We start from the raw sequence: 26092 nt of genomic DNA on the forward strand, positions 1-26092 counted from the left end.
TAAGGGCAGAAAGGGTGAATGTATGACTACAGTTTTAACATTTTCTCACTCTTAGATAGATGGGCAAGATGTGTTGGCTATAACATGCTACAGCACAGTGAGAGGCTGCATAGAATAATGGCTACTCTTGGCATAACTGTAATGTGAACTACAAGGGTTGTGGTGCCATCCTCCTGCCATTTACTGTAGGTGTGGCAAAGAACTGCTGCACTACCATCAAACACAACACAATGAATACAATTCAAACATGAAATGTCACAGTAGCCTATCCAGTCACAAAGGTAGACTGTTTCATGTGTTTCGTTTTGCCAGACATGGTTGATTAATTATGTACGATTAGCAGATGTTTTGTTAGCATTCAGTGAGCATAACATTAACTTAAATTGACCCGAACATTCAGTAACTTTCCTCATTCCTTTGCCTCTGTCAAGATCTTGTCTTTATATTGGCATTTATCTTTCTTGTATACTTTATACATTTCTGATGATCATGACTGACCTCAAAAACTGGAAGAGCCTCTGCTAAATGCTCCATGATTCCCATTCAGTATGTGTGTTTGTTGCTGATTACAGTGGACAAACCACCAAATAATATTGTTTTACATGTTTTTTTTTCTGGCCTCCATCTCAGTAATCAGCACCTCGATCTCATACTGTGTGAGGTTTTTGTTTTTGTGTGTTTTGTAGAAAGATTTGCAATTGTTATTTGGATAGTAGGTGGCAGGAGGCAAGTATTTACAGTCATTTGCATATAGGCATTTCTGGCAGAGCTAAGGGAGGGTAAGTGGCTCATGCACATGCATTCAATTTCATATTGATTGGAGTGTATAAAAGAAAGGTGCACATGACCTGGCACAGTTTTACAGGTGGAGATTTCTGTATGGATGTATTTTTCAAATTTTGTGACACCATCTTTCAGTATGAGAGCTGCACTGTCTTTCATACATAAGAACCCTGGTCCTCATTTTATGATTTAGGATAATATTAAAGATTAAAAAACAGCTACAGCTACCACTTAAGCAAAATTAAATCCATATAGTGTAGTATAGTAATGTTTAAATGTAAAGCCCCAACTATTAAGTATTAGTATACAGGCCTTACCTATAGTCCCATTATATGGCCAAAAGTATGTGGACATTTCTTTTATGTGCTGATTGTTTTGGGTTGTTTTTCATGGTTTGGGCTTGACACCTTCTAATCAGGAGGAAAGTAAATGCTCCAGGTTATGGTATTTACAGCATTCAGTCATGTGTAGTTTGGGGAAGGCTGTTTCTTGTTCAAACATGGCAAGACCCCTGTGTTTTCCCACTTTGGTGAGGAATAACTTGACTGGCTTGCACAGAGCCTGTCGTTGAATGTGAAGGCCAAATGCACAAACCACAAAGGCCAAAAACTCAGCTGTCCAATTGGTTCAGAAAAAAATCTTCTTGAAGATGTCCAAATAAAGATCTGCAGGAGTCAGAAGTCCGAGGAGCAAAACACTTTATTGCCGGCAATAAGGAGAATAGTTCAGATATGCACAAGGTACAAACCCGAAGGATTCTGACCTATAGTGGTCTGTGTTCTGTCTTGTTTTCTGTTCACCACACAAAGAAGAAGCAGCTGCCAAGACACCTGCACATGAATCATAGGAGAGTCCTAGGAAGCATGTACATGAGTACCATCATACCTCTGCTCAATGCTCAACACAATAGCACTACACGATTGTTGCCACAGCCGTTTCTCTAGTCATCACTGCTCTGCTTACATCACAACATGATAGCTGCACATCTGTTTCACAAGTTATTACATGTCTGTATAGGAAAAAATTATACATCTGTTACTCAAGTCATCACATGTCTGCGTAGGGAAAATTACACTACAAGCCCTCACCTTAACCCCATCCAATACCTTTGGAATGAACTGGACTGCTCACTACAAACCAGCCGTTTGCAGCCAAGATAAGTGGCTGATCTCACTGATACTCTTGTCTCTGAATAGGAGCAAATCCTCGTATTTGACAGAAACATACCATAACGTACCATTGAAGCATAACCGTGAAATATCTGGGGTGTAGCTCAGTTAATGTGAAGGGTAATTTTTAGGAGGTGTGAGAAACTTATTTTATTGTCAATAAGGTCTATCAGAAGACCATAATTAACCACAAATAAAATTTTAATGGTTGAAAATGAGCCAACTTAGCCAATCAAAAACTTAAGTGGTAGTTTATGATGTGTTGGCAGGGCACTATGACTCAGACTCACAGAGTAAAGTCTCTTTACTGCTTAGTGAAGCTTGTGGCTTCCAGTCAGATAAGAAGCATGAACACGCAACATAAAGCTGAAAGTAGCAGGATGTGTGTTAATGTGTGAGTGCGATCAGTCAGCCTTGCCAGGGTAAACAGGGGCTTGCAACACGCCTTTGAGGTAGTGATTGACTAGCTTGGTAATTGTCTGGTCAACAGACAGACCACTCAGATAGAGTCAGAGCCAAAGCCCCAAGGCCTGATGGGGACAGGGTGTGTTCAGCGAATTAATCAATCTTAAAGGGCTGAAAAGATGGGAGGGGTGGACAAGTTCTCTCAGACACAACACCCACACATACAAACACATACCTACAGACAGATATATGAACATGCTGAGATGCAAATAAGTCTGCAAATACAAAAAACATAGAAAAATTGATTTATAAGGAGTGCAAACGCAGGAAACAACAGCTGTCACCTTCCTGGGGTGTTATGCATTGAGGAACTGTATATAATAAATATTGTAGAACATTTCTGAAAACATTTTTGTAAATGCTTGCTTTGTGCTTGTTTAGGGCATATTTTGTTATTCGCTGGTTAGCTCTCACTTTCCATTTCAAAATGGTAACTCGTGTTGCAATATATTGAGACATTGCCAACTGGTGTTTAGCGGATGGATGCTAAATAGTTGATAAGGCATTGTAAGTGCTTTTTATGAGGTAGGTCGTTGGTGGTTAGCAGGCTTGGAGTCGATGGCTCATCGTTGAGGGGCCAAGGACCAGTAGTGGGCCCTTGTACAGCCTATAGGCTGTATGGAGATGCAAGACAGACCCAAAGGGAAACATATGAGGACAGAAGAGTAGAACAGAGAATGTGGATGAATGAGGCATGCTGTTTCAGCACCATGGACAGTGCTGTGGATTTATACATGTCTGATATTTCAGAACCATGGCCAGCACTATGGAATTTACCAATACTTTGCTCAAACCTAAGTCAGATAAAGGATAAAAAATAAGGCAGACTAAGTTAACAGGGCTGGCAACCAAGGTTAGGAGGCAAATTCATACACAGTTTGACATTTAGTGATGTTGGATGCACAGCCATATAGCCTACAGGATCAGCATCAACCTCCACAAGCCAACAAACTACAAGTGTGTAAGCAATGTGTGGCCTACAACAATAACCAAGGAGACACGGCGGTCTACAAAACAAGTAGCAACAAACAGTGCCATTTTTGAAAGAGGGAGAGAGAGAGAGAGAGAGAGAGAGAGAGAGAGAGAGAGAGATTGGTGATGTGATGTCACATCACCTCTCGATTTTAAACTGTAACAGAAATGTTACAAAACATTACAGAAAACAGCATGGGAAACAGAATTAAAGCAGACAGCCTGTGAGCTTTTCAAACTCCCGGCAGCCAAATCGACTCAGAGTCGCAGGGGCCCTATGAAGGGGTTTACTAGTGGGGTGAAATCAACGGCAGTACAAACAGGCCACAGTGCCCTGCTGGTGCTGTTGGCTGTGTAAGTTGAGAACCCCTCAGCAGTGGTGGTGGTTCATCTCAGAAGATATAGAAGTGGTCTGAGTCTGACTGTTTATTATATAAACTTTATTCAGAATATTCAACTAAACAACAAAAATGCATGTTCAGTCCGGACAAAGGGGCCCAAGGTCGGCCCCTTTGTAGCTGGACAGAACAGTGGGCCTGGGGCAGCTGCAACCTCTGCCCCCCACACTCGCTCCACTACAGGTTAGTCATTGCTAGGGTGTTAGCTGTGTTTATTAGTGCATTTCCAAAAGGTGCTATGAGCCACATATATTCATGAGGTTTTGTGTATGATTTGGCAACACTACTATCTACAATGTGAGCTTTCTGGCAAAAATGTGCTGAATAATAGTAAAAGGAATATAAAGTATGCAGCATTACAGTGTGTGTGTGCCTGTGTGTTGTATAGCAAGGACACAATATACTATATACTGATAAAGATGCACACACACACACACACATGCAGTGCTGAGAGTAATGTGAAGTCTGCCATGTCATCTTGTTAAGGTCTGATGATCTCCATGGAGAGCCCCTGGGCAATTAACCAATGGCCAGCCAATATAGCCAGCCTTAATTGAAAGGGAATTAAAAGAGAAAAATAAGGAGAAAAGGCATTAAAAAGAGAGAAAAAAATGAAAGGAGGCAGACAGATGGAAACAAATGATAGTGGGATCCCAAGAGTGGTCAGAGGTGCAGCCAATCGATTTGAGACAGATTACATCTCTCTCACTCTCTCTTTGTCTCCCCTTTTGTCTCTCTCCCTTTCTCACACCCATTCTCTCCCTCTTTCGAACTCATTTGATGTAATGGAAACACTTCAAAAAGAAGCCTACCTTGCAGAAGCGTTAGATGTACACTAAGCTCGGTCTTCAGAGAGAGGGGACAAACACAAATGTGCACACAAATGTGCACACAACACACACACACACACACACACACACACACACACACACACACACACACACACACACACACACACACACAGAAACCATGCACTCCAAAACCGACATTACTTCTGGCAGAGCTGGAACAGCTTCTGACAAACAATTTAGATTCAGCGACACACGAACAATATCAACATGATGACTTAGATAAGATTCTACACACCTACAAGTGGCCAACAGTGTCAAGACAAGATAGTCCTAAAACAACCTGACACGTCGCACTAACACCATTCGCTTTTGCAATTGAAAACAACAGGAGGGCAAGAGTGGCACACATAGGCACAATCTGCCCCCCGACACTGAAGGATCAATTGCACTCATGTCTTTGGCCACTGGGTGTTGGGGGTGCATCATTGATTGTCTGTGTGACTCACTGAGGAAGCATGGGTGCATGACAATGACGAACTGTGTGCCTGTGTGTGTGTGTGTGTGTGTGTGTGTGTGTGTGTGTGTGTGTGTGTGTGTGTGTGTGTGTGTGTGTGTGTGTGTGTGTGTGTGTGACTGTTATCTGTGCAACATGGGAAACAGCAGAAAGCAGTGTTCCAGTCAGTGACCAGCTGCTTGGATTTATTGGGGAATAAATGGAAAAGGACAGACCATACACACGTACAATGGGGAAACATGCTGGCAGCAAGAGATGACGACTCCCTGCCCCCTAAAAAGTGCTGGGGTGGGATGGAGGGGGGAGGATGAGTGAGTGGAGGCTCAAATGAAAGACAGAGGACTCAGAGGGAGTGAAGGAGCAGAAGGTGGCAGTGTGGTAGAGGCCTGCAGCGATGATGCTGAGACAAGAAGGATTTACGCTCTCAAAAGCAGGCATTACCACTGTAATACTATATCCATCTCATCTCTCTCTCTCTCTCTCTCTCTCTCTCTCTCTCTCTCTCTCTCTCTCTCTCTCTCTCTCTCTATGTGTGTTACACACATACAAACTATCTTGCCACAAACACCAGTACATAGTTATACTACTCAATATGCTATTATCCCTGGTACCCTCAGTGGAGCTGTGTTGAGATCTGCAGTCTCCCCTCCTTTTGTCTCCTGTCTCCTTGTTACCCATGCCTGTTAGTCTGGATTCTGCTTCATCCAAACTCATAACCTGCATTATATTCTTTAAATGATTAAACTTTTATCTGCTTCCTGTCTCATCTGTCTGAGCCTGGTGTTTTGGGTCCTGTGAACTCCGCTAAAAACATAACAAGCTGCCCCATATCAGGACAAAACCAGCAAGTTCTGTGTAATAGATCAGAATGTCGCCATCATGCCCTTTATAAAGTAGTGTATGTGATAATTGTTCTGTACCTGTATGTGAATATACAATATGTGTGCACGGGACTTTGTATGAGTATGAGTGTGTCCATGCATTTACGATGTGTACACATGTAGGAAGTTTTCTTTCTTTTCTTTTTTTAATTTTTTTATGTCATGACCTGGCTCAAAGGAAATGACAAATAACGAAGAAACGCCGAGCGAAGCCAAATACAAAATATATTTATTTACACAAAAGAGACTTAACACCTAAAGATATAAACAGAACAACAGGCGCTGGTCGGGATAAACAAGTCGAGCAGAGCAGAGCCAAGCAAAGCCACGAAGAGAAGAGCCGAGCCACGCTAAGCCAAGCCAAAGCAGCGCCAAGCAGCGAAGAGAAGAGAGAAGCCCCAAAGAGACAAGGCGCCAATCAGCCACGGTATTTAACTCCTTCCATGCACCGGCCCAGGTGTTCACCATCAGTCTAATTGAGAGGCTGGATCAGCTGGTTACCTCGGAAAAAGCAGTGATTAGTTTATATCAGACCACGCACCCCCTTTCTCAAAGCAAACGGCCAGCAGGGCCGTAACATTTATAATAATGTATGTCAATTGAGTTATTTTATATACATTTTCTTCTTTGGCCTTGTGGGGAGTGGGTGGGTGGGACTGTGTTATTGTTGTTGTTTTATGCTCTGGAAAAAAAATCTATAAATAAAGTTTATATAAAAAAAAAAAACAGCCAGATCTCACTAAATCTGATATTATGGCAAGAAATGACATTGAACAGAGACACAGCTGCTAAACAGATGTATACGTTTTGCACGGACTTATAACTGAGACCCAGGAATAAGACAAACGTAGCTCTATCACTAGTTGTGATAGTCAGTCGGAGAGTGTCCTCTCCAGAAAAACAGCTTTGGTGATTCTTCAAACAGTGATTACGGCCTGTTTAAGGTTCCTGGTGGACAACCTCTTAGGGTCATAGAAATAATAACTGCTGTCCCTCAGATGTGGGGATGATGTTCTTCAGCCTAGCAGGCTTAGTTGTCCAATTACAATCAGTCATATAGCAGAAGCTTTTATCCAACGTGCTGTACATATGAATTCACACACCAGGGGGCAGTTTCTGGGGTTCACTATCTTGCCCAAGGATACTTCGGCATGTGGACTGCTGAGGTCAGGGATCAAACCACTGACCTCCTGATCAGTGGATGACCGGTCTACCTCCTGAGCCACAGCCGTCCTTCCACTGCACTTCCAAACGGATTGAGTCCAGCTTGAGGTATCTTTTGCAATGCAAATGCCATACATGTGTAACATTGACACGATGTCCTTCATGTAATTTAGTATGTATAAAGAATCCATTTAGTGTTGGCAGACCCTCTAGAAAGTGAGGAGGGATATCACCAATGGTGAATCTTTATTTTCTACAGTAAATGTATCGATGGTTCACCCTAAATTACTAAAAGCAAACATATTTTGTTACCAGTGTCTTGTGGTATCTAGCCATGTGAATAGTGGTTTGGTTTTATTTGCCCAGATTTTGAAATGTCTGTCATTGACATTTCTTCCACTAAAAGCATCCGCATAGTACCACCAAAGGGAGGTGAGAAAAAAAAGTGTGTGTGTGTGTGTGTGTGTGTGTGTGTGTGTGTGTGTGTGTGTGTATATATATATATATATATATATATATATATATATTAAAGAGTTGACAGAGGTCGTTGGTTTAGTGGTCTTTTCTTCTTTTTAAAGTTGACTGAATCAGACGTTTAAGTCATTCCCTGAACACCACTATGACATTATTTATCTCCATTTTCTTACCCCCTGTTTGGTTTCTTTCTATATTTCTACCCAGCAGCCTCCTGTTGAAATGATGGGAAAATATCCCCACTTCCCTCCTATCATCTATTCATCTCTTTCCGGCAAAGGAAATTAAACTCAATATATTTCTTTCCTTTTTGTTGGACTGCTTTAATTTGTATGTGGGTTGCTTAAATGAGAGAGGCCTTCCTTTCAATGTGAGATAAATTACTTTGCTGGTAAAGACACTGCTGCACTTGCTAATTTCTGTCTTCTTCTGGAGGAGTGCTTTTACACTGTCAGTGTTTCACAAGCATTTTATGGTCATTTTGACCCTGAGGGTGTGGACTGTCCTGCCATGATTCCTTCTTGTTTTAGTGTTTTTCTTTGCCTTCAAGGAGGAATGGGTTTCCCCAGTCATAAGAAAGTATCTCTTTTATTTAATCCATCTATCTATCCATTCTTCCTTTGTGTGAAGGAAGTAAGAGCTTGTCCCTGCAGCTCTTCTCTCACCTCATTCACGAGAGGTTAATTAATATCTGCATCTCATTTATGGTGACCTTACCAAGAGGTCCACCCAAAAATCAAGTCACATTTCAAGGCAATCAAAACTGTGCTGCAATAAGAAATGTTCAAATAATTAAACACACAAACTAATGAGAGCTCTGACGGCATACAACTACAATAAAGAAAAGTATATGTAATAAAATAAGGGTTAGAGAGCAGGTCAATATATAATACTACTATGAATTCTAATCTTCTTTTTTTTTTTTCCTTTTTTTTAAATTGCACTGTATAAGGACAAACTTGAAATATGACATAAGAGCAACATTCTACACTGACCAGCCTGTTGGGCAACAGGTTCAACTTCCTACAGCATATAGATTGAATGTTATCTCTGCATCCCTGCTTACCTTTATTCCTCGTGCTCTTTCCTCATCTGCACATAGGGTCAAAAGATATGGGCTCTCAAGGCTCAATTCCAAAACACTTTTACTTTTTGATGAAAAAGGTAGTATCAATCCAAAAAACAAAAGGACTTCAGCTGCATCATATCATTCAGAAGTCACATTGCTTATTGGCAAAACGTTTGTTACATATGCTCTTCTTTAAGGGACCTATTTTCCTCTCATGTCCATCAGGTATGGCTGCATCATGTTCTGCCTGGACTGCAACTCCATTTTATGTAACGTGTCAGTGTCCACTGGACATGTGAGGGGAGTGTCTCAGGCACTCACCTGCTCTGTGCAATGTTTATGTGCCAAGTTTACTGTATGATTGCCAGTGTGGCTCTCGTCTCTGAAGTGTGGAATGAATTTGTCATTGTATCTGTATATGAGTGCCTTTATTTATGTACAATCAATGTAAAATATACATTTCTGAAGATTTGTTTCTTGCCAAGAAAACAAATAATAAAAAAAAAGCATAAACAAGTGAGTGCTGATAAGCTTCTTGCAGGAAGAGGGAATTCTGTCTTTGGGTTAATTGCTAATCATGTCAAGTTTCCATGTGAAACTGAAGTTATAGCGAGTAAAAGAGAGGAAAAAAAAGAAAAGAAAAAGAGAGTTATGTTGCATGAAAACATGCTGTTCCTGAAACACGTCCCTTGGACATTACAGCTACAGTGGAAAGCCTGGCAGTGGCAGTCAGGTCACATCTGTGACTCAACCAAACTGTTTGCAGGAGACTCCAGGTTATGAACTCAATGAGTCACCTTACAGTGTTAGAGATATGCTAGCAGAGGTAGCCAGAGTGACAGTGATCCATTTAGATAGAGCAGAATGATACAAAAACATTAACTCAGACCCATATTAGTCCTGAACCTACAATTGAAACATCCTTTGTGTGAATAATTTGTTATTTTGTTGGTTTGTGTTCTCTTTTTTGAGTTTTTCGGTGCTCTCGTCCTCATATCCAAGAATGTAATACTTGGACATTAATAACAGAAATTGGATTGATGTGCAGTGAGACTGTACAAAGATATCAATGAAACAAATATATCAATCATATATCAATCAATAAAGAACTTAAGCCACTTCAATTAAAGGCTGTATGTCCAAATTAGGGCTGCCACTAATGACTTATTTCATTATTGACTAATCTGCCGAATTAGTTTCTTGATTAATTGCTTATTTGTTTTGTCAATGAAAGTGTCCACAAAAAAGCATGAGCAACGGCATTCAAAATGTTTGAAATCCAAAGTGAGTTCCTGAAATGTCTTGTACCATCTGACCTGCAGTCCAAAACCCAAAGATACTCACTTTATAATCTTATAATGAGAGAAAAGCAATAAATGCCCACATTTTAGAAACAGGTACTGAGGAATGCTCAGTACATTTACATGAAAAATTACCTTGATTAGACAATTATGAAAATTGTTGCATATTATTTTTCTGTTGCTTGTTGAATTGACTCATTGTTTCAATTGTAGATAAGATTCGAAAGGCACCTTTATTGTACTTAGATAAAAAACAGTGATGTGCCCTGGTAATGCATTCAATATCATTGAAAGGGATCCCTACAGAGCTTGTAATTTGATGCAGCAGGAGACTGCGATCATGTCAGACACTTGTTATTTATGTTTTTTAGAATTAACTCTACATGCTGACACAAATACACATACTTATTTTCCTCAGCCTGAGGTGTTTGACTATATAAATGAAAAAAAAAAAAAATATATATATATATATATACTGGCAATCATAGTCTTATGGTCCTTACATAGTGTAAATTAATCATGCACAAAACCTTGTACACCTTCACTTGGGGTAGCAGCTCAGATCCAACCAAAAGGGGTAAGTGTGAGTTTTTGATTATTGTAATTATAATTATAATTATAAATGGTTCTGAGGGATAAGTTAGAGTGCACCTCACAGCATGGATCAAGGACTACCTCACCAACCGACCACAGCATGTAAGGAAAAAGGACCGTGACTCCAACATTGTTGTCTGCAGGCCAAAGCAGACTGTATCTACTGAGGAGACTCAGGTCTTTTGGAGTGCTAGGGGCCACTCCTGAGGATCTTTTTTTATTCTGTTGTGGCACCAGCCTTCTTCTATGCAGTGTGCTGACAGTGGCTTCAGAATCAGACAACAGACAGACACTGGTTAAGAAGGCCAGCTCTGTCCTGGGGTGCCCCCTCGACCCAGTGGAGGTAGTAGGAGACAGGAGGATGATGGCTAAGCTATCATGCCAGGTGGACATGCGCAACCCCATGCAAGACACTCTGACAGCACTGGGCAGCTCCTTCAGTGTGTGAAGGAGACACTGCAGGTCCTTCCTTCCTGCTGATGTCAGACTTTACAGTCAATAATGGCAGTCCTTTTAAAAGCTCCGGCCTTTAAAACCAGCGTGTGTCACCTTGATTTTTTATTTTTTTTTGGTGGCACAGTGGAACAGGTGGTAACACTGTCGCCTCACAGCTAGAAGGTCCCGGGTTCGATTCCCACCTGGGGCACTGAGGGCGCTTGGACCATGCCTTCGGTGCCTGCTGCTCAAGAAAAGGGGGCGTTTCTGTGTGGACTTTGCATGTTCTTCCTGTGTTCAACTGGGGTATCCTCCATAAAACCCCCACTAAAAACATGCAAGAAGATCACCACCTGACCAATGGTGACAATAAAGAAACTGGTCCCTGGGCGCCAGTTGGCTGGCAGCCCACCACTCTGCTGCGGAGGAAGGGCTGACCATGGATGGGTCAAAAGCAGAGAAGAATTTCACAAGAAGCATGGCGTGTGCAGTTTCCCCCCCTAACTCTGCATGTTGTGTTGTTGTGACTAATAAAGGATGTCTTCTTCTTCTTCTTCTTCTTCTTCTTCTTATGCTCCCAGTAGACTACACACACCCAAACTCACAAATTCACTCACTCATTGCAATATCAGTGTAGTCCAAACTGTGCAATAGCCATATTTACCATAATATTAATTTATATAACATATAACATTAACTAAGTGCAATGGTAAACCTCAACACTGGGGTTAATATAGGATTATTAATTATAACATATCTCTGTCATACTGTATTATGTGTATTTACCTGTGTTGGGAGGCATGGCAAGAGGAATACAGGAGTCTCCCTGCCCTGTTGATGGAGAGGACAGTAACGTCTTTGCTAGGAAGGCAGAGATGGGCTGAACCAGCAGAGAAGTCAGACTTCCTCGAGTCTCTCCTGATACCTCAGCTAGAAAGAAAAAAAAAAGAAAAAAACAGGAGAAGACTCAGTGGCAAAATTAAGGCAAAAACCAGACTGAAAGCAGAGCTGTCAGAAAAAGAGAGAAAGTTGTCACAGACAATTTCAGTCATTACAGAGATTATGGAATTCCTCAAGGGTCTGTTTTGGGTCTCCTTCTGTTTTCTATGTTACATTTGATAACTTTGAGTCATAGTGTCTTGTTTTAGCAGTAATTATATCTACCTGTGTGTCCCTTGTAGACAGTGTTAAAATGTAACCAATTACATTTACTAAAGTACTGTACTTAAGTGTGATTATGACGTTTTTGTATTGTACTAGAGTATTTCCATGGTCTACAACTTTCTCTGTCTGTGACATTACATTTCAGAGGAAAACATTGTACCTTTTAGCCCAATATAGTAATCTAACAGTCAACAGATCAATACTACAAAATAATGTGTAACCAACAAATGAAATATGATGCGCTACATTGAAGATGAAACTTTATTCATCCACGGGGGGAGTTCACAGGCCATGTGGCAGTATATAAAGTCATTATTAATTAAAATAACCTTCACACCCTTTAAACTTGCAGGTATCCTAGCATCAGCTGGCCACAATATCAATACTTTTAGTGTATTTTGAAATAATAAATCTGTACATTGGTGTCATGGTTGCAGTAGATGCAAGTGGTCATAGGAAGGTGAAAGACCCAATTTTAGTTTTTATCTTTGCATATCCTGTAGCTACGACATAAGAGGGGTCATGCAAGTGGCAGTTTAAATGACAACTTGTCGCTGCCAGTAGCTTGTAAGTCAATCTGGTATGATGTGAGTGCAGAAATATCTTTTCTTTATTCTACCCTTCTCTTTCTACAGTATACTTTTCATTAAAATAAAGTTATTAGAACTAAATATTTCAACAAACACAGTCTGTCACATGATAAGGGGCAAGTTGTTTGTATGCTGTTTATTCTGTCTCTCAGTAATTGTTATGGACAGCGGGGCCTGATCAGCCTTACTGCACTCTTATCTCACTGCTGCTTGTCCTTCACAGATTTAATTCATCCAGGATAAAGGTGTGTGTATGTTTCGGCACTGGTTATCTTCAGTCCCATTATTATTATGTCCTAGTTGTCTTTCTCTGCATCCTTGGTATCTAGTGGCTTGACTGCTAATAGAGATGTCCACTGAAGTCTTCTACAACCCTAATTGCAAAAAAGTTGGGACACTGTAAAACAAACAAAATAGAATGTGATATTTTGCAAATCCTTTTTAACATATACTCAACTGAAAACAGTATAAAGACAATGCAATGTTTGACATTATCAACATCACTGATTTTTGTAAATATATTGTATGCTTCTTCTGATTTTGTCTGAATATATTCCTTTCAGATGTCAAGTCATTGAAGCCTTTGAGACATTTTTGAGAGCAACATCATCAAGGGCAGTATGGCTTACATCAAGCTGTCTCTATGTCTGGATAGGCTCCAGTCAATGCAGATGACTATTCAACACTTGTTTCTGATTGGTTGTCGTGTCTCTCGTCTGTCAGTCATGCGAAATCAGTAATGAGTACTGCTGTGAGGTTTACACTGCCCGGTTTACATTTTATGCTTTGAGGACTTTACAGCTTTACTGCCCAGTTTAAAAAATTTGAAATGTAATCAAAGAGTGATCAAATGTAATAAGTTACATTCCTGAAAGGAGAACTGCTGATGAAGACTGGGACCTGCAAAATGACAAACAAACCTTTCAAAGTGGAATGTCTTATTGAGCTCTCTGAGGCTAATATAGTGACACACCAAGGAAAACTGCAAAACATCTACAAGTAAACCCAACAATGCCACTGTCCTTACCCAGGCAGATAGATATATGAACAGACTGTAGTCTAAACTGTTTACTTGTTGATACAGTATGTGTGGCTATGACTGAACAAAAATTGGATTATAATCTATGAATTAATGAGTATAGACTGTAAACAAAACCTGTTTTAGGTTCACAGATACAACAGTCTGTTTAGGTGCATAGATGTTTAAATACATAATCTGAGTCATTTGTGAAGCACAGATGCCAAACATTCTCTGATCCAGCTTCTCAATGCAAGGAATGACACCCGTTTGTCTTCTGTGACAATAAACTTAGATCTTTGGAGTTATAAACTTTTCAAGCTTTGAAACTTTGGGTTTTTGAGCGTCATCATTTGGTGATGTGGTGGCCCCGAAATGTTTCCCTGTATAGAAAGAGTTGACTGAAAAAACACAATTTGGTTACCTGAGTAATTATTAAATCTATGGAAATTACATCTGCAATTTATATCCTTACTACAAATTGTTTTTGAACCAATGTGGTAGATACAGACAACAGCTATGCTCACATATAAACTACAGGTGGTTTATTTGCCATTAGTGTCCCTTTGTCCCACTTCCTAATACAATTTCACAAGACTATTATTATTGTTGTTGTTGTTTGTTGTTGTTTGTTGTTGTTGTTGTTGTTGTTGTTGTTGTTGTTGTTATCTGTTTCAGGAAATCTTCTTAATGTTATCTCATTGTCAGGATTAGGAATAAAGAAATTGCTGACTTGAAAAATGAAGTGTTCTCTTGCATTTTGTTGCACTTTGACAAAATTAAACTACAGTAACACCAACAACAAATGGGAGCTGCAATCAGCTATAAACAGCAATGTCATAACTCATTACAAAGGCATGCATCCTTTCTCCTTAATATCTAATTTCCTCAGCCAGTTGCATCTTGTATACCCCATTAACTAAAGCATATTGTTACTTTTCTGCTTCTCTTGCAGCTGATCCATACTTTGTCCAAGTTTGTGAACAATCTATATTCTAACCTTAGCTGTGAGGACAAGTTCAGCAACCCTTGAAAAATCCCTTGTGGTTTCTTTGAACAAAGTTCTGGTCAATAGTTTTCTATGGCTGGTCTAGAGAGTATCAGAGTGGTGTTCTAGCTCCACAAGGTGATTAATAATCCATGAACAACATGGGAGACAAGACAAGGGGGAGAGGGGGAAAGAGGCACAGGGTGAGAAAATTGAGAAGGGGAAATAATGCAAAAAGTAAAGACGAAAAGAGAGGTCAGGGGACGTCTTGGAGAAAAATTTGAGAGGTTAGAGGAGAGCAGAAGAGAGGCAGTAAGAGAATAGCTGATGAGGTGACAAGAAAGAAGAGGGTTGAGAGAGAACAAGAAGAGGGCAAGGAGAGGACAAAAGAGAGGAGAAGACAATGGGGTTGGAAGGGAAGAAAGATGCACAGCTGGAGCAAGAAAAAGGACAGCGGGAGTAGAGAAATTGGGGAGTAGAGGGAGGGACAAATGGTGTGACAGCATGCATAGAAAAGAGGATAACATTTAATATGGCACTTACCAAAAAACAAGTTATTAGACAAATAACTGGTAATTGATGTATCGCTAATAAGTTGTTCCTGAATATCTTGAATGATAAATTTGCACCACTGACAGTGCTGGTGTTTGAGGGAACAGAGAGCTGGGGAGTCCAAAACACAGGAAGTTACAGTTACTTCTTCTGCAAGAGCACAAACTGCTCCACAACAGAGGACTGGCTTGTGGACAGCAGTCGATGCTACACTTATCTTAAACAAACTGTGTGAACTTCTTGTCTTCTTAGTGAGTGGCAACACTTAGCAAGCTAGCCTTGTTTTTCCTCTTTAATAACTTTACTGATGACATGATGTGGGGAAACGGCCCAAGTCAGAGAACATAAACAGAGGCTTGAAGATCATGTTCCTGGCTTGTTCATGAAGTAGCCCTGAAAATAGGCCCTATGTCACCTCCTCTAGCACCGACTTTTTCATGAAGATGAATGGATGTATTTTGCTGTGTCACTTTCTGGTGCGATTGGGTCATATTTCTCAATATTAACATCAATATGTCATGTAAGTGTACAAATAGCCTAAAACTCTTATCCAAGGCATAGCCAAAGTAAACTGAAAGCTGTTCTTGAACCATTTGGAGTACATGAATTGTTTTTGTGGTTGCAGTACTGTCATTGAGTAATTAAAGATTGAACGCACTGAAGTAGGTGGTTTTTATTTCTGCCTGAATTTTTTTTTTTTTTGGACTATATTTGGACCTCATAAACTGGAAAACATAGTAGGATAACAGCATGAAGGCCACAACGGTCAGTGTGGGTCAATTATAGGCCGTTTATTTTACAGCAAATAAAACTCTAAGAAATACAGTCAATGCAAGACGACAGACAGTCATATCACGGCCGGGAAGCCAACCAGTCACTGCCTAGGACACAGGGAGTATACTAAATATCCAAACGAAATGTAAACCCCACACACTTCAAACAAAAACACCACACTAATTCAACGTGTAACCACAAACCCTATCACCATCTAGAGTGAACTCCCTGCGTCTTAACCACACTGGTGAGTGGAGGACCCCACCAGCCGCAACACTAGAAACAAAGGAGAATGTTAAAATCCTAAAACTAACAAACTCAAGTCTAAAATAATAAGAAACAATAAAATCAACATGGTTCAAATATAAACTAAAGCCAGCGCTGTGCCTACAAACAAATGACAGACCCACAATTAAAATAATTAAAATACAGACACCTCAGGGTGCTTGTATGCACCCCTACATTACCCTAACAATTAAAATACTCATGATTATAAAACAATGCTAAAAACCTGAAAAGTCCGTCTTACCACGCAACAGAGTCCACAGTCACAGCCACGAGAGCACACAAAGGGTTTGAGGAGAGTGGCTCCTAAATTCACACCTGCTGCTAATCAGCCTCTCCTCCAGCCCCCATCTCCTCTGATTGGTCTCTGCTCTCTGCTGCTTCCTGGTGACCCACTGCTACAAATAGGCCTAGAGGTGCTTTTTCCCCTTGTATTTTGGTTCTCATTTTCCATTTGAATAGTAGGCCTCATTTAGGAGGGTTTTGTTTTCCATTTTGTTTGGTGTGGGATTTAGGTAGCTCTCATTTTTAGAGAGTTCTCTTTTGGTTAGTATAATATGTAACAGTTTGCCTGCCTGGTTAATGATTCTGCTTATTGATTCCGTCTGTCTTGCACATGCGCGATAACGTCACGCACGCTGCATTGTTTTGGTTTCGAACATAGCCGATATGGCGTCGAGGCAGACAAAGTATGGCTATACTTTGTGCGAAAAGATGACACCAGGGCCACTTGCAACACGTGCAAAGTTTCCATTTATTCAAAGGGGGGGAAATACCTCCAACATGCTAAAACATTTGTCCACACAGCATGCAATTCATTTGCAGGAATGTCACGTGTTTGATACACTACTTAGCGACGCTTGTTAATCTAACACCAGTGCGTCATCTGTTATTAGTGCTGAAGGTAATGTTGAACTCTTACAAGCTGTGTCTGTTGTGTTAAGGTTGGTGTGACAAGTTGTTATGTGACAGTATAGAGTAATCAATCGCAGAGTAATAAATCTGCAGGTTAAATTTTTGATTTAAACAAGGTTTTTTTTATTCATCTTTATTACAGTTAGTACCCTTTGTTCACTGTTAGTCACCTGTAATATTAGTTATCTTTAAGATATACAGCTAGCAAAACACATAGATGGACAGACAAAAGATGCAGAGTGGTTTGATTGCTCTTTGATCTGTAAGTAATGCCTCAGGGCTCCGTAGAGGGAATCATGCTCTGCTTCCTCACTCAATACAGACAAGTGAGCGCAAGAGCTGTGTCGTGTAGTCTCTCCTCATTCCTCTTACGACTATCCCCTTATTTAAGGGTACAACATTAGTGCCATTTCACTGTGTAAACTGCTTTCGCCATATGAATCATCTCCATGTCCTTCCATCAAATTTAGATGACGACTGCCAGAGTCAGGCTGGCTCAGAGGCTGCAGCAGACACTGGCAGGTCTCGCACACCTCTATGCACTCCTTTCACTGAGGCAGGGAAGAGTAAAATGACCGAGACGAGGATAAAGGAATGTCACAGAGCAGACACTAGATTTGTGGTGAAAGGTTTGCACCTTTTTGACACTGTAGATGCCCCTGAATTTCGGTAGGTTAACTTGTTGCATTTTATCTGACATATCTGTTCAAATGAAAATCAGAAATTTGAGTTCTGTAAGAGTTGCATGTTGTTATTTTAATCAGTGTAGTTCTGCTTCATTCATTCCTACTCTGAGAAGTAGATCACCTTGTTTTTAGGTTTGTTCTGAGGTTACGTCACACATCATTTGTGCGTACTGTATAAGTTATATTTTCTGTGCAGAGATGAAAATATAAAAGACAGTTAACGCAAACAAACCCATTTGTACTCTTTTATTTCCTCACCCAATGAGAATCGATAAGAGAATCAATAAGGAATCGGATCAATAAGCAAAATCGATAATGCAATCGGAATCGTTAAATTCTTATCAATTCCCATCCCTAGTGTTGAGAGCTTAGTTAGTACAGCTAGAATTAATACCAGCCATATATGGTATATGCCAGTAGGCAGATGACACATTGCTCTATATTCTGAAATTGTAATCAGGTAAGAACATTCGAAAAAGGCTATTTTGATCCATTTTAATATATTGAGGGGAGTTCTGTTTCTTGTGTCTAGGTCATTGTTTCATTATAACCCCTCAAAACTGAGTATGCCATTTTAAAGTGTGACTGAAAAAGAGACATCCTTTGAACTACATGTATTCTTACACTCCATTACGTTGCTTTTAGTTTAAAAAATTGATGTGTTAGAAAATAATATTTCATTTCCTGGAACCATCGAGAGCTCTAATTTTAGTCAAGTTTAGCATCAATATTGAGACATAAACAACTTATGAGGACAAATTAAGAGGACCCTGTATAGTAGTGCTTTGCATTGTAATTCACAGCATTTCATTACCATATTACCCAGACTTATCTCTCAACCCTTCATTAAAAGACACTTGATAACCATTGTCTTTGGTGTTGGACTTCTTTTTCTTTCTCACCCTCATCTTCTCCCTCTGCAGGACTGCTGACACAATGTTCAAGCCAAATCATATATAACAACAATAAACATCAACACAAATGCAAGAAAAATGCAAAACCAAAACAAATCCAAATGATCCAGAACAAAGCACAAAAAGACCTGCAGCCAAAACGATCAGGTCAAAATAACAAGGTGGTGTTGAGGGACAGTATCTGAAACGGCTTAATGTGTCATCGTGAGGGAGGAGGGAGAGATGGCCAAAAAAATGAAAAAGAAGGGTCATGGTCAGGGCAAAAACTTATGTTAACATTACTGTGGCTTCCACTAGGGATGAGACCTCAGAGTGGGAAGGCATGAATGTGATGTTTGTGATTTGTGTGTCAGGTAACATCAAATTACTTGCCAACAGACAATAAACTTACTTTCTAGTTTTCCAAGATATGTTGTTGTTGTGATGTTCGATATAGTAGCAGGAGAGTTGTGTGTCACTGTTTGGAGCTGGAGTGTTTTTGTACTCTGGAAAACTGCCGTCCTCTCTGCATAAATGCATGCATATTAGCATTGCAGCAGTTGCCAGCACAATAGGATTATTTGAATTGATGCATAATACAAAAAACTATGCTAGATAACATCACCTTCCTTGTTAGCTTAGCTACAATCTATGGCCTTGTGTTCGGTCATTGTAGTGTTGCTAAAACAAGCTACACAACTTTACTCTGTTGTGTTTTGGATGTTTTGTTCATGTGCTTGCATGTTACTTGGTTGATGACTAGTGATGTATGGGTCACAAACGAAACGGCTCGATTGAAGTACACAATCAGAGCCGACTCCTGCCTGGGAGGAGAAGCGGGAGCTGTTTTTTTTTTGTTTGTTTGTTTGTTTGTTTTTTTCTCGACTTTTTTTCCGTTCAAGCTGCACGTGATTGGTCAACTACATGATGTGTGGTGGCTTCAGTGTGTACGCACTGAGCAGGAGGGGGAGGGGTGGGATACAGACACAGCGCGCGCACGCACACACACACACACACACACACACACACACAACCGTGACAGACAAAACGCTGGAAAGGTGAGAAAATGAGTCACCGCAGGAAATGCAGTAAAATTAGATATAAAGTATGTTTTGTACATTAGTAATTAATTTTACACATAATCTTACATTATTTTTGATAATAAATTCATTTAAACATCAAAAAATCTGAGGAGCCACTTGGGAGCCGAAAGAGCCGACTCTTTTAAGTGAGCCAAGCCATAAGAACTGGCTCTCTTTTATCTTATGTTTGTTTTGCTTCTGCTACGAGGAAGACACAACCACTTCCATGCCTTGTAAGGCTGGGATGTCAAGACCATCTCCACCACCTGTGAGAAGCTTTTGGCTTTTAGTCTTTGTCCAGAAGGTGAGGTAAACTGTTCCAATAAGATATTTGACTTTTTTTAGGGCATAGATGACTTTTCCATGGAAGGAGTGGGGGACCTTGGCTTCTATTGAACAGTTGGAATCCAGGTATAGTAAATGGAGAATAACAACAACAACATTGCTGAGTTTTTTCATTGCCATTCAGGCTTTGACCCTATGATGACAGCTCCTTGGACTCTCAGCCCTTCTTTTTCCTGAATTTGCCTTATTTGCATTTTGATATTTGGCTGATCTGCCATGGACAAAATAAGGGTTTTTTTTAGAGAAAATGAGTTCATATATTGAGGACCCAAGACAGAACCCAACTCGCACCCTCCTCACGTGAAGCTGTGTATTCTGTTCGCAGGATCACCAGTGCTTTCACCGTTTACTCCAGACACACATCTTTCTTTCAAAATTGAGGTTTTACCTGGCTGTGACATTGGATAGAGCTGTCAGAAAAGTGCAGTGTTATTCTGTGGGTTGCCACTGTTCACCCCACTAAGTTGACTTCCATCAAATGTCTTGCTATTTCATTGGGAACCAGTTGGCTTAGTTATTTTTCTCACTGTACTAGTGACATACAGTAAAATTAGCACTGATGATAATGTGCATGGATGAAGAGATTTGATGAAAGATGCTGCAACAGCCAGCATTTCCAGACAGCATCAAAGTTATTTGTGATATAATTGGCATTTATGTATTTCACAGCTAACCACACCTAATTATATTCCCCATACAGTTGAATAACTTTTTTTTGTGTTGGTGGTGTGGTGTGGTGTGGTGTGGTGTGGTGTGGTATACTTTGGAATTGAAATTGAAACTCTAATTCTAACAGGAATCTATTTTCTCAATAGTGTAGGAAAAAATACAGATGTCCTGAAATGTTCTTAAAACTGGAAATCTGCACCTGAAGCTCAGCCATTGTATCATTTCAAGTTCCCTGCAGAGCCAAAACATATAATGTGTTTTCGTGTTTAGCAGGTGACCAGAGATCAAAGTACAGTCAGATTAACGGTTTGTGGTGAGATATGGTACTCATTAATTATTCATTATTATTAAGACAAGTGTCTTTTTAATAATGATAAATTAAGACACTAAATATTTGGAAAAAAGACTGTGGAAAATAAATGTGGTAGAGTAGTTATTGTTAAAAAATAGTAGAAGTGTGAGTGTACAGTTGAACTAGATCACAATAAATAGAGGGCATATGTATCCAGTAACATACCACCACGTTAATATACACAACATGTCGTTTGTTGTCACACATCAGATGTAACTAGAGCATCAGAAACCAATGTACAACTGCATACTGGTGTAATTGTTAAAACCCTGTTAGACCCAAAGCTGTAAAAATGACATACATCACCAGCTGCTTGTTGCACATGGCTTGGACCTGAAATTTTTAAACGAAGCCTTACAGTGTTAGGTTTTACACAATGCAGTTAATCATGCTCTCACAAAGATATGTGTGATGCTTTGTGATGTGGGAGGTTAGTTATCAGCCACAGGGTTAAGATCATGCATCAGGGCTGCACCCACTCCTCCTCCATCAGTCTCTGCACCAGGTGGCAGTGGCACATCTGGCTGTGGAAAAGGGATCGGTGCACCACACTCCTCTCTGTACTCCTCACCATGGCTCGCTTAGGGAGGACACAGAGGGTGGATATCATGGAGTTCACTCTCTCCAGACTGCAGTCATTGCTTCTGTATACATCTCCCTCTTCATTTCAGTTTATTTTCAACTACAAGCCTTGCCTTGTTTATTATATGTTTAACTTCTTGAAACTATTCTATATGTATGTATCTATCATACGGAGTGTTCAAGTATCTGAAAACTTAAACAGATGCTGCTTTTTCACTAGTCTGATACAGAGAGCAAAGATGATGATCTCATGATGGTTTAAATATTTTAGCTCTCAAGACTTAACGATATAACATTAGTTTTGTCTGCTTCTGGCTCTCCCAACAATTCAAAGCCATAAGACTAACTGTCAATCCAATGTAGCTGTGAAACATTCTGCAAACACCTTCTCTTTAAAGAGCTGAAGTATTGCACTTCCCTCCCCACCTTTTCTCACAGTCTCCTCTTTTACTGTTAATTTTCTTCTTGGACTTTAACCTTCTTCAGCCCTCCTTTTCTTCTATTTTCTCCAACGTCTGAATGTTCAGTAAAGCGAGAACTCACCAATCAATACCCAGGCAGTGTCCATGCTCTGTAAATCAGTCTGTCCATTACTGGACACTGATATTAACTGATACCTGGATTGACAGACTGGCTCTATAGGGCCAGTGTGTGTGTGTGTGTGTGTGTGTGTGTGTAGATCAGTGCAGGCGAGTGGATACCACCAAGGTGGTGATTCAAAATTCACAAAATCACTTTTTAATGCACTATGTATTTAATGTGTGTGCTACATTCCCCTCCAGTACAGCAGGTGGCAGTATGTAGAACATTAGCTGTGGCATCTAATGAGGATTTTAATATATCACATGGAGGGAAAATCAATGTGAGCCAGCATGACAAATCTGTCAAGCATAAGTTCACCCAAGAGGCACGGAAACATGCTCCACCAATGACTGCCTTTATACTATCTCTGCCATCCATATTCAGAATCAGCCTCTAAGCAAAAACTACCTACACATATTAATACCATAACTTGGTATTCATCATACACACAAAGACGCATCTTTCTTTCTTTATTAATTTCTGCTTTGATCAGCGTTCCCTGTGGGCGCTCAACCTTTTCAGTGGTTGCTCAAGTAGTGCATGAGCAGTGCATCGTGTATGATCTTGACACATTCACAGAGGCAAGACCAGCTGCTGACTCCATGATGTGCAGGCCAGGCAGATAATCATCAAACCACTTCAATTAAAAACTGTCAAGAAGCAAGTGTTTAGGAGCTAAGAGACACCACTTGATTTCCTAACCGATGTCTGTGCATCATTATGCTCAGTCAGTATACTAGATGATGCAAAGGGTTGGGATGTTAATGGGTCAATGCAACAATTTTTATTTTCTTAGTTGTATTGTAATGTTACTTGTTTAATACAGTGGTTCCAAAACCTTTTCTGCCTCACACAGCTTTGATGTCGAGTGTGGCCAGGGCTCTCCTGCCCAGCAGTGGGTAGTCCTTTTCCACTCTAGTCCAGTGTCTTGGACTTGAACTGCAACCTCACGGTTGAATCTGAGTGACATCAATGAACTCTTCTGCATTGCTGAAGTCAGCAGCTGGTGATGGATCCAGTCTATTTTGCAGGATGCTGCACTGTAATATACCTCTGAAAATGGTTTTGTAGGGCAGAGGTATGACTTCTCATTTGTGGGATCACTGTGTTCTGCAGCTTGTGGACCTTGATGAATGATTTCAGGCTTTCAAATGATTCTATAATCCCTGCTTTCACTTGTGGCTCCCATGTCTCCAGTTCTCTTGTGAATGATGCAATTTCATCTGCCAGCTGTGGAAGGTGTGTTGGTGCCCTGCATCTGCAGATTTAGTTTATCAAGTTTCAGAAACATGTCATTGTGCTATGCAGGTTTCATGAGAAACTGTTGCTGTCATACTTGTGGACAGGTTCGGTACACTCTTCCTCCAAGAAGATTCTGATGTTATCTCGCAACACCCTAGATAAAACCCTCGCACGTGACAGCCATTGGAAGTTGCAGTGAAATTAAAGCTTGTAATGGAACCCCATTTCCTCGCACAGCGCAGAAAGCATCCCGTCTTTGACAGGTCTTGCTGGTGTAGTTTACTGTGGCGATGATGTCTGTCATCATCCAGGTTGGTACTCAGCTGTTTAGATGCTGGTGCCTCTCAGGTGTATCATACAGTGTGTCCACTGTACATTGGGGGAAATGCACTTGATTGGCGCTTGCAGCCCCCCTCGTTTCCCAGCCACTGTCTGAGCCCCATCTGTGCAGATGCCCAGACAGTCCTCCCATTTCAGATCAACCTCTTTCAAGTAAGTGGCAGTGATTTTGAACAATCGCCTCTGTTAGAAACACCTTTGCAGAAAAGCAAGTCTTCCCTGAAATCTTTGGCATCAATGAACAAAGTCTGTTACTGTCAGTTGCTTCATTGATCATCAGAGCAAAACAGTTGTCTTGTATCTTGTCATTAAGCTGTCATTACTTTAGTGGCTGCTACCTGATCAGTCATGGTTGAAACCATATAAATAAAGTACTAATTCCTCAGCTGCAGTGTGGGACTTTACACTGAGCAACTCTGTAGGCTACTTTGTCGGAGGAGATTTGAGCATTTGAAGACACAGATGCTGCTTTAGTAAAGCAACTCTGTTGTGCACAACAGTTGAGTCTTAAAAAAAAGATAATAATTTGAGACACACAGCTCACAGTTGTCTCTCTTCATTTGCCACCGTTGTACTGGTGAAGTTGAGGATGAGATATTCTTTGTCATATTTTCTTGTCTTTGTTTCTGTTGTGATGATTGGCATAGATTCATCGTCTGCTTTATGTGTACTTAGCAGTTCCAGGGGACCACTCGTCTAAAATGGGGAGGATATGTGAAAATCTGACATAAAACACCAGGCTGCATTGTGTCAGCGAAGGTTCCACTAACTGCCCCTTTTCCTATTTTGTTATACCGCAGTTTGTATTTCATCATTTTTAGAGGGCCATTCTCTGACTCTGGCCTTGAGAGTCTCACTATAGCTGCAATGTTTCTTAGAAAAATACCAAAAAAAAAAAGAAAGAAGGCAACCTGGTGCAGCTGACTGTTGAGTGCTTCTGTAATCTAATGTTTTATGGCAAGATACTGGTATGTTGTAATATTTCTATAGCAGGATTTGCCAAAAGGTTAAAGCTGACATTATTTTGTTTATTTTATATTTTCAAATTGTCAACAAATCTAATGACAAGACCAAACCAACAATGTGTTGCAACACAATACTCTCTCATTTCCCTGCTCTGCCTGTGGCTCTCAGCACCAAGCCCATTTGTTTCTGCTGAAGACACAAAACTTAAAGGAAAGGCATTATGAATATATAGTTTCATATATATTTTAGAAAAGGTGCAGTTAATTCCTAAAACAACTTGCCATTGTAATTATTGTTGTATTTATTCAATAGTGCTCTACAGCACAGATGAACAATCAGACTTTGGAAACACCAACAATACTTGGTCATAAAATCAATGAATGTTTTTGACTGGATTTGTGAACAATTACTTACTAGAGTATCATCAGCCTTACCCTTTAAAGTACAGTGCACTAGTCAAACTTTGCTAAACCACACAGACTTGTTATTGTTTTTGTTTTGTTTTTTGTATTTTTAGGTTTGAATCTTAAATATGATTTCTAAACAACTGGAACTTTATTAAAGGAAAAACATACTTTTTGGTTCGGTGTGTTACAGTTTTTGCCCATTGCTTTAACACTTTTTGCAAAACTTGGCTCCCTGTGTCAAAACTCTACATACAAGCAAACAAAGACGCAACACTGGGAAATAAAGCATTCACATCTATGTCGAACTGAAACTCTGCTATCAAAACCTAACAATCCTTTGACAAAATGTTACTGATGACAAAATGATACACACTTCCATCATACGAATACACTTTCAGATTAGCAGCAACACACTAGTGTACTTTATATAAAACACAGCAGTCTTTTATTTTCTTTTCATTTATGTCTTGACTAGTACACTTTAATAAATTGCACATATAAAAATACTACAGAGAATGTGCAAGGATATTTAACAAATAATGACTCAAACAATGGATGAAAAAAAACAAAAAAAAAGCTTTTATAGTCACTCCAACACTTCAAGAAGCAAATTATGACTTGAAGAATCAACTCTAATAAATTGCACATACA

The 26092-nt window shown here is 40.1% G+C and overlaps 1 protein-coding gene across 2 annotated transcripts in view; it reads right to left on the minus strand.

Annotated features, from left to right (window-relative positions):
- The window catches only part of LOC139330296 (inactive N-acetylated-alpha-linked acidic dipeptidase-like protein 2), a 520996-nt gene that overhangs the window by 174849 nt on the left and 320055 nt on the right, over positions 1-26092 (minus strand). For both annotated transcript variants that reach the window (XM_070961134.1, XM_070961135.1), the window contains exon 10: positions 11797-11940. In XM_070961134.1, coding sequence (XP_070817235.1) covers positions 11797-11940 — 144 coding nt within the window. The remainder of the gene's footprint in view (positions 1-11796; positions 11941-26092) is intronic.

This window comes from Chaetodon trifascialis, chromosome 4 (genome assembly GCF_039877785.1).
Source record: "Chaetodon trifascialis isolate fChaTrf1 chromosome 4, fChaTrf1.hap1, whole genome shotgun sequence".
In the NCBI taxonomy this organism is placed as follows: domain Eukaryota; kingdom Metazoa; phylum Chordata; class Actinopteri; order Chaetodontiformes; family Chaetodontidae; genus Chaetodon; species Chaetodon trifascialis.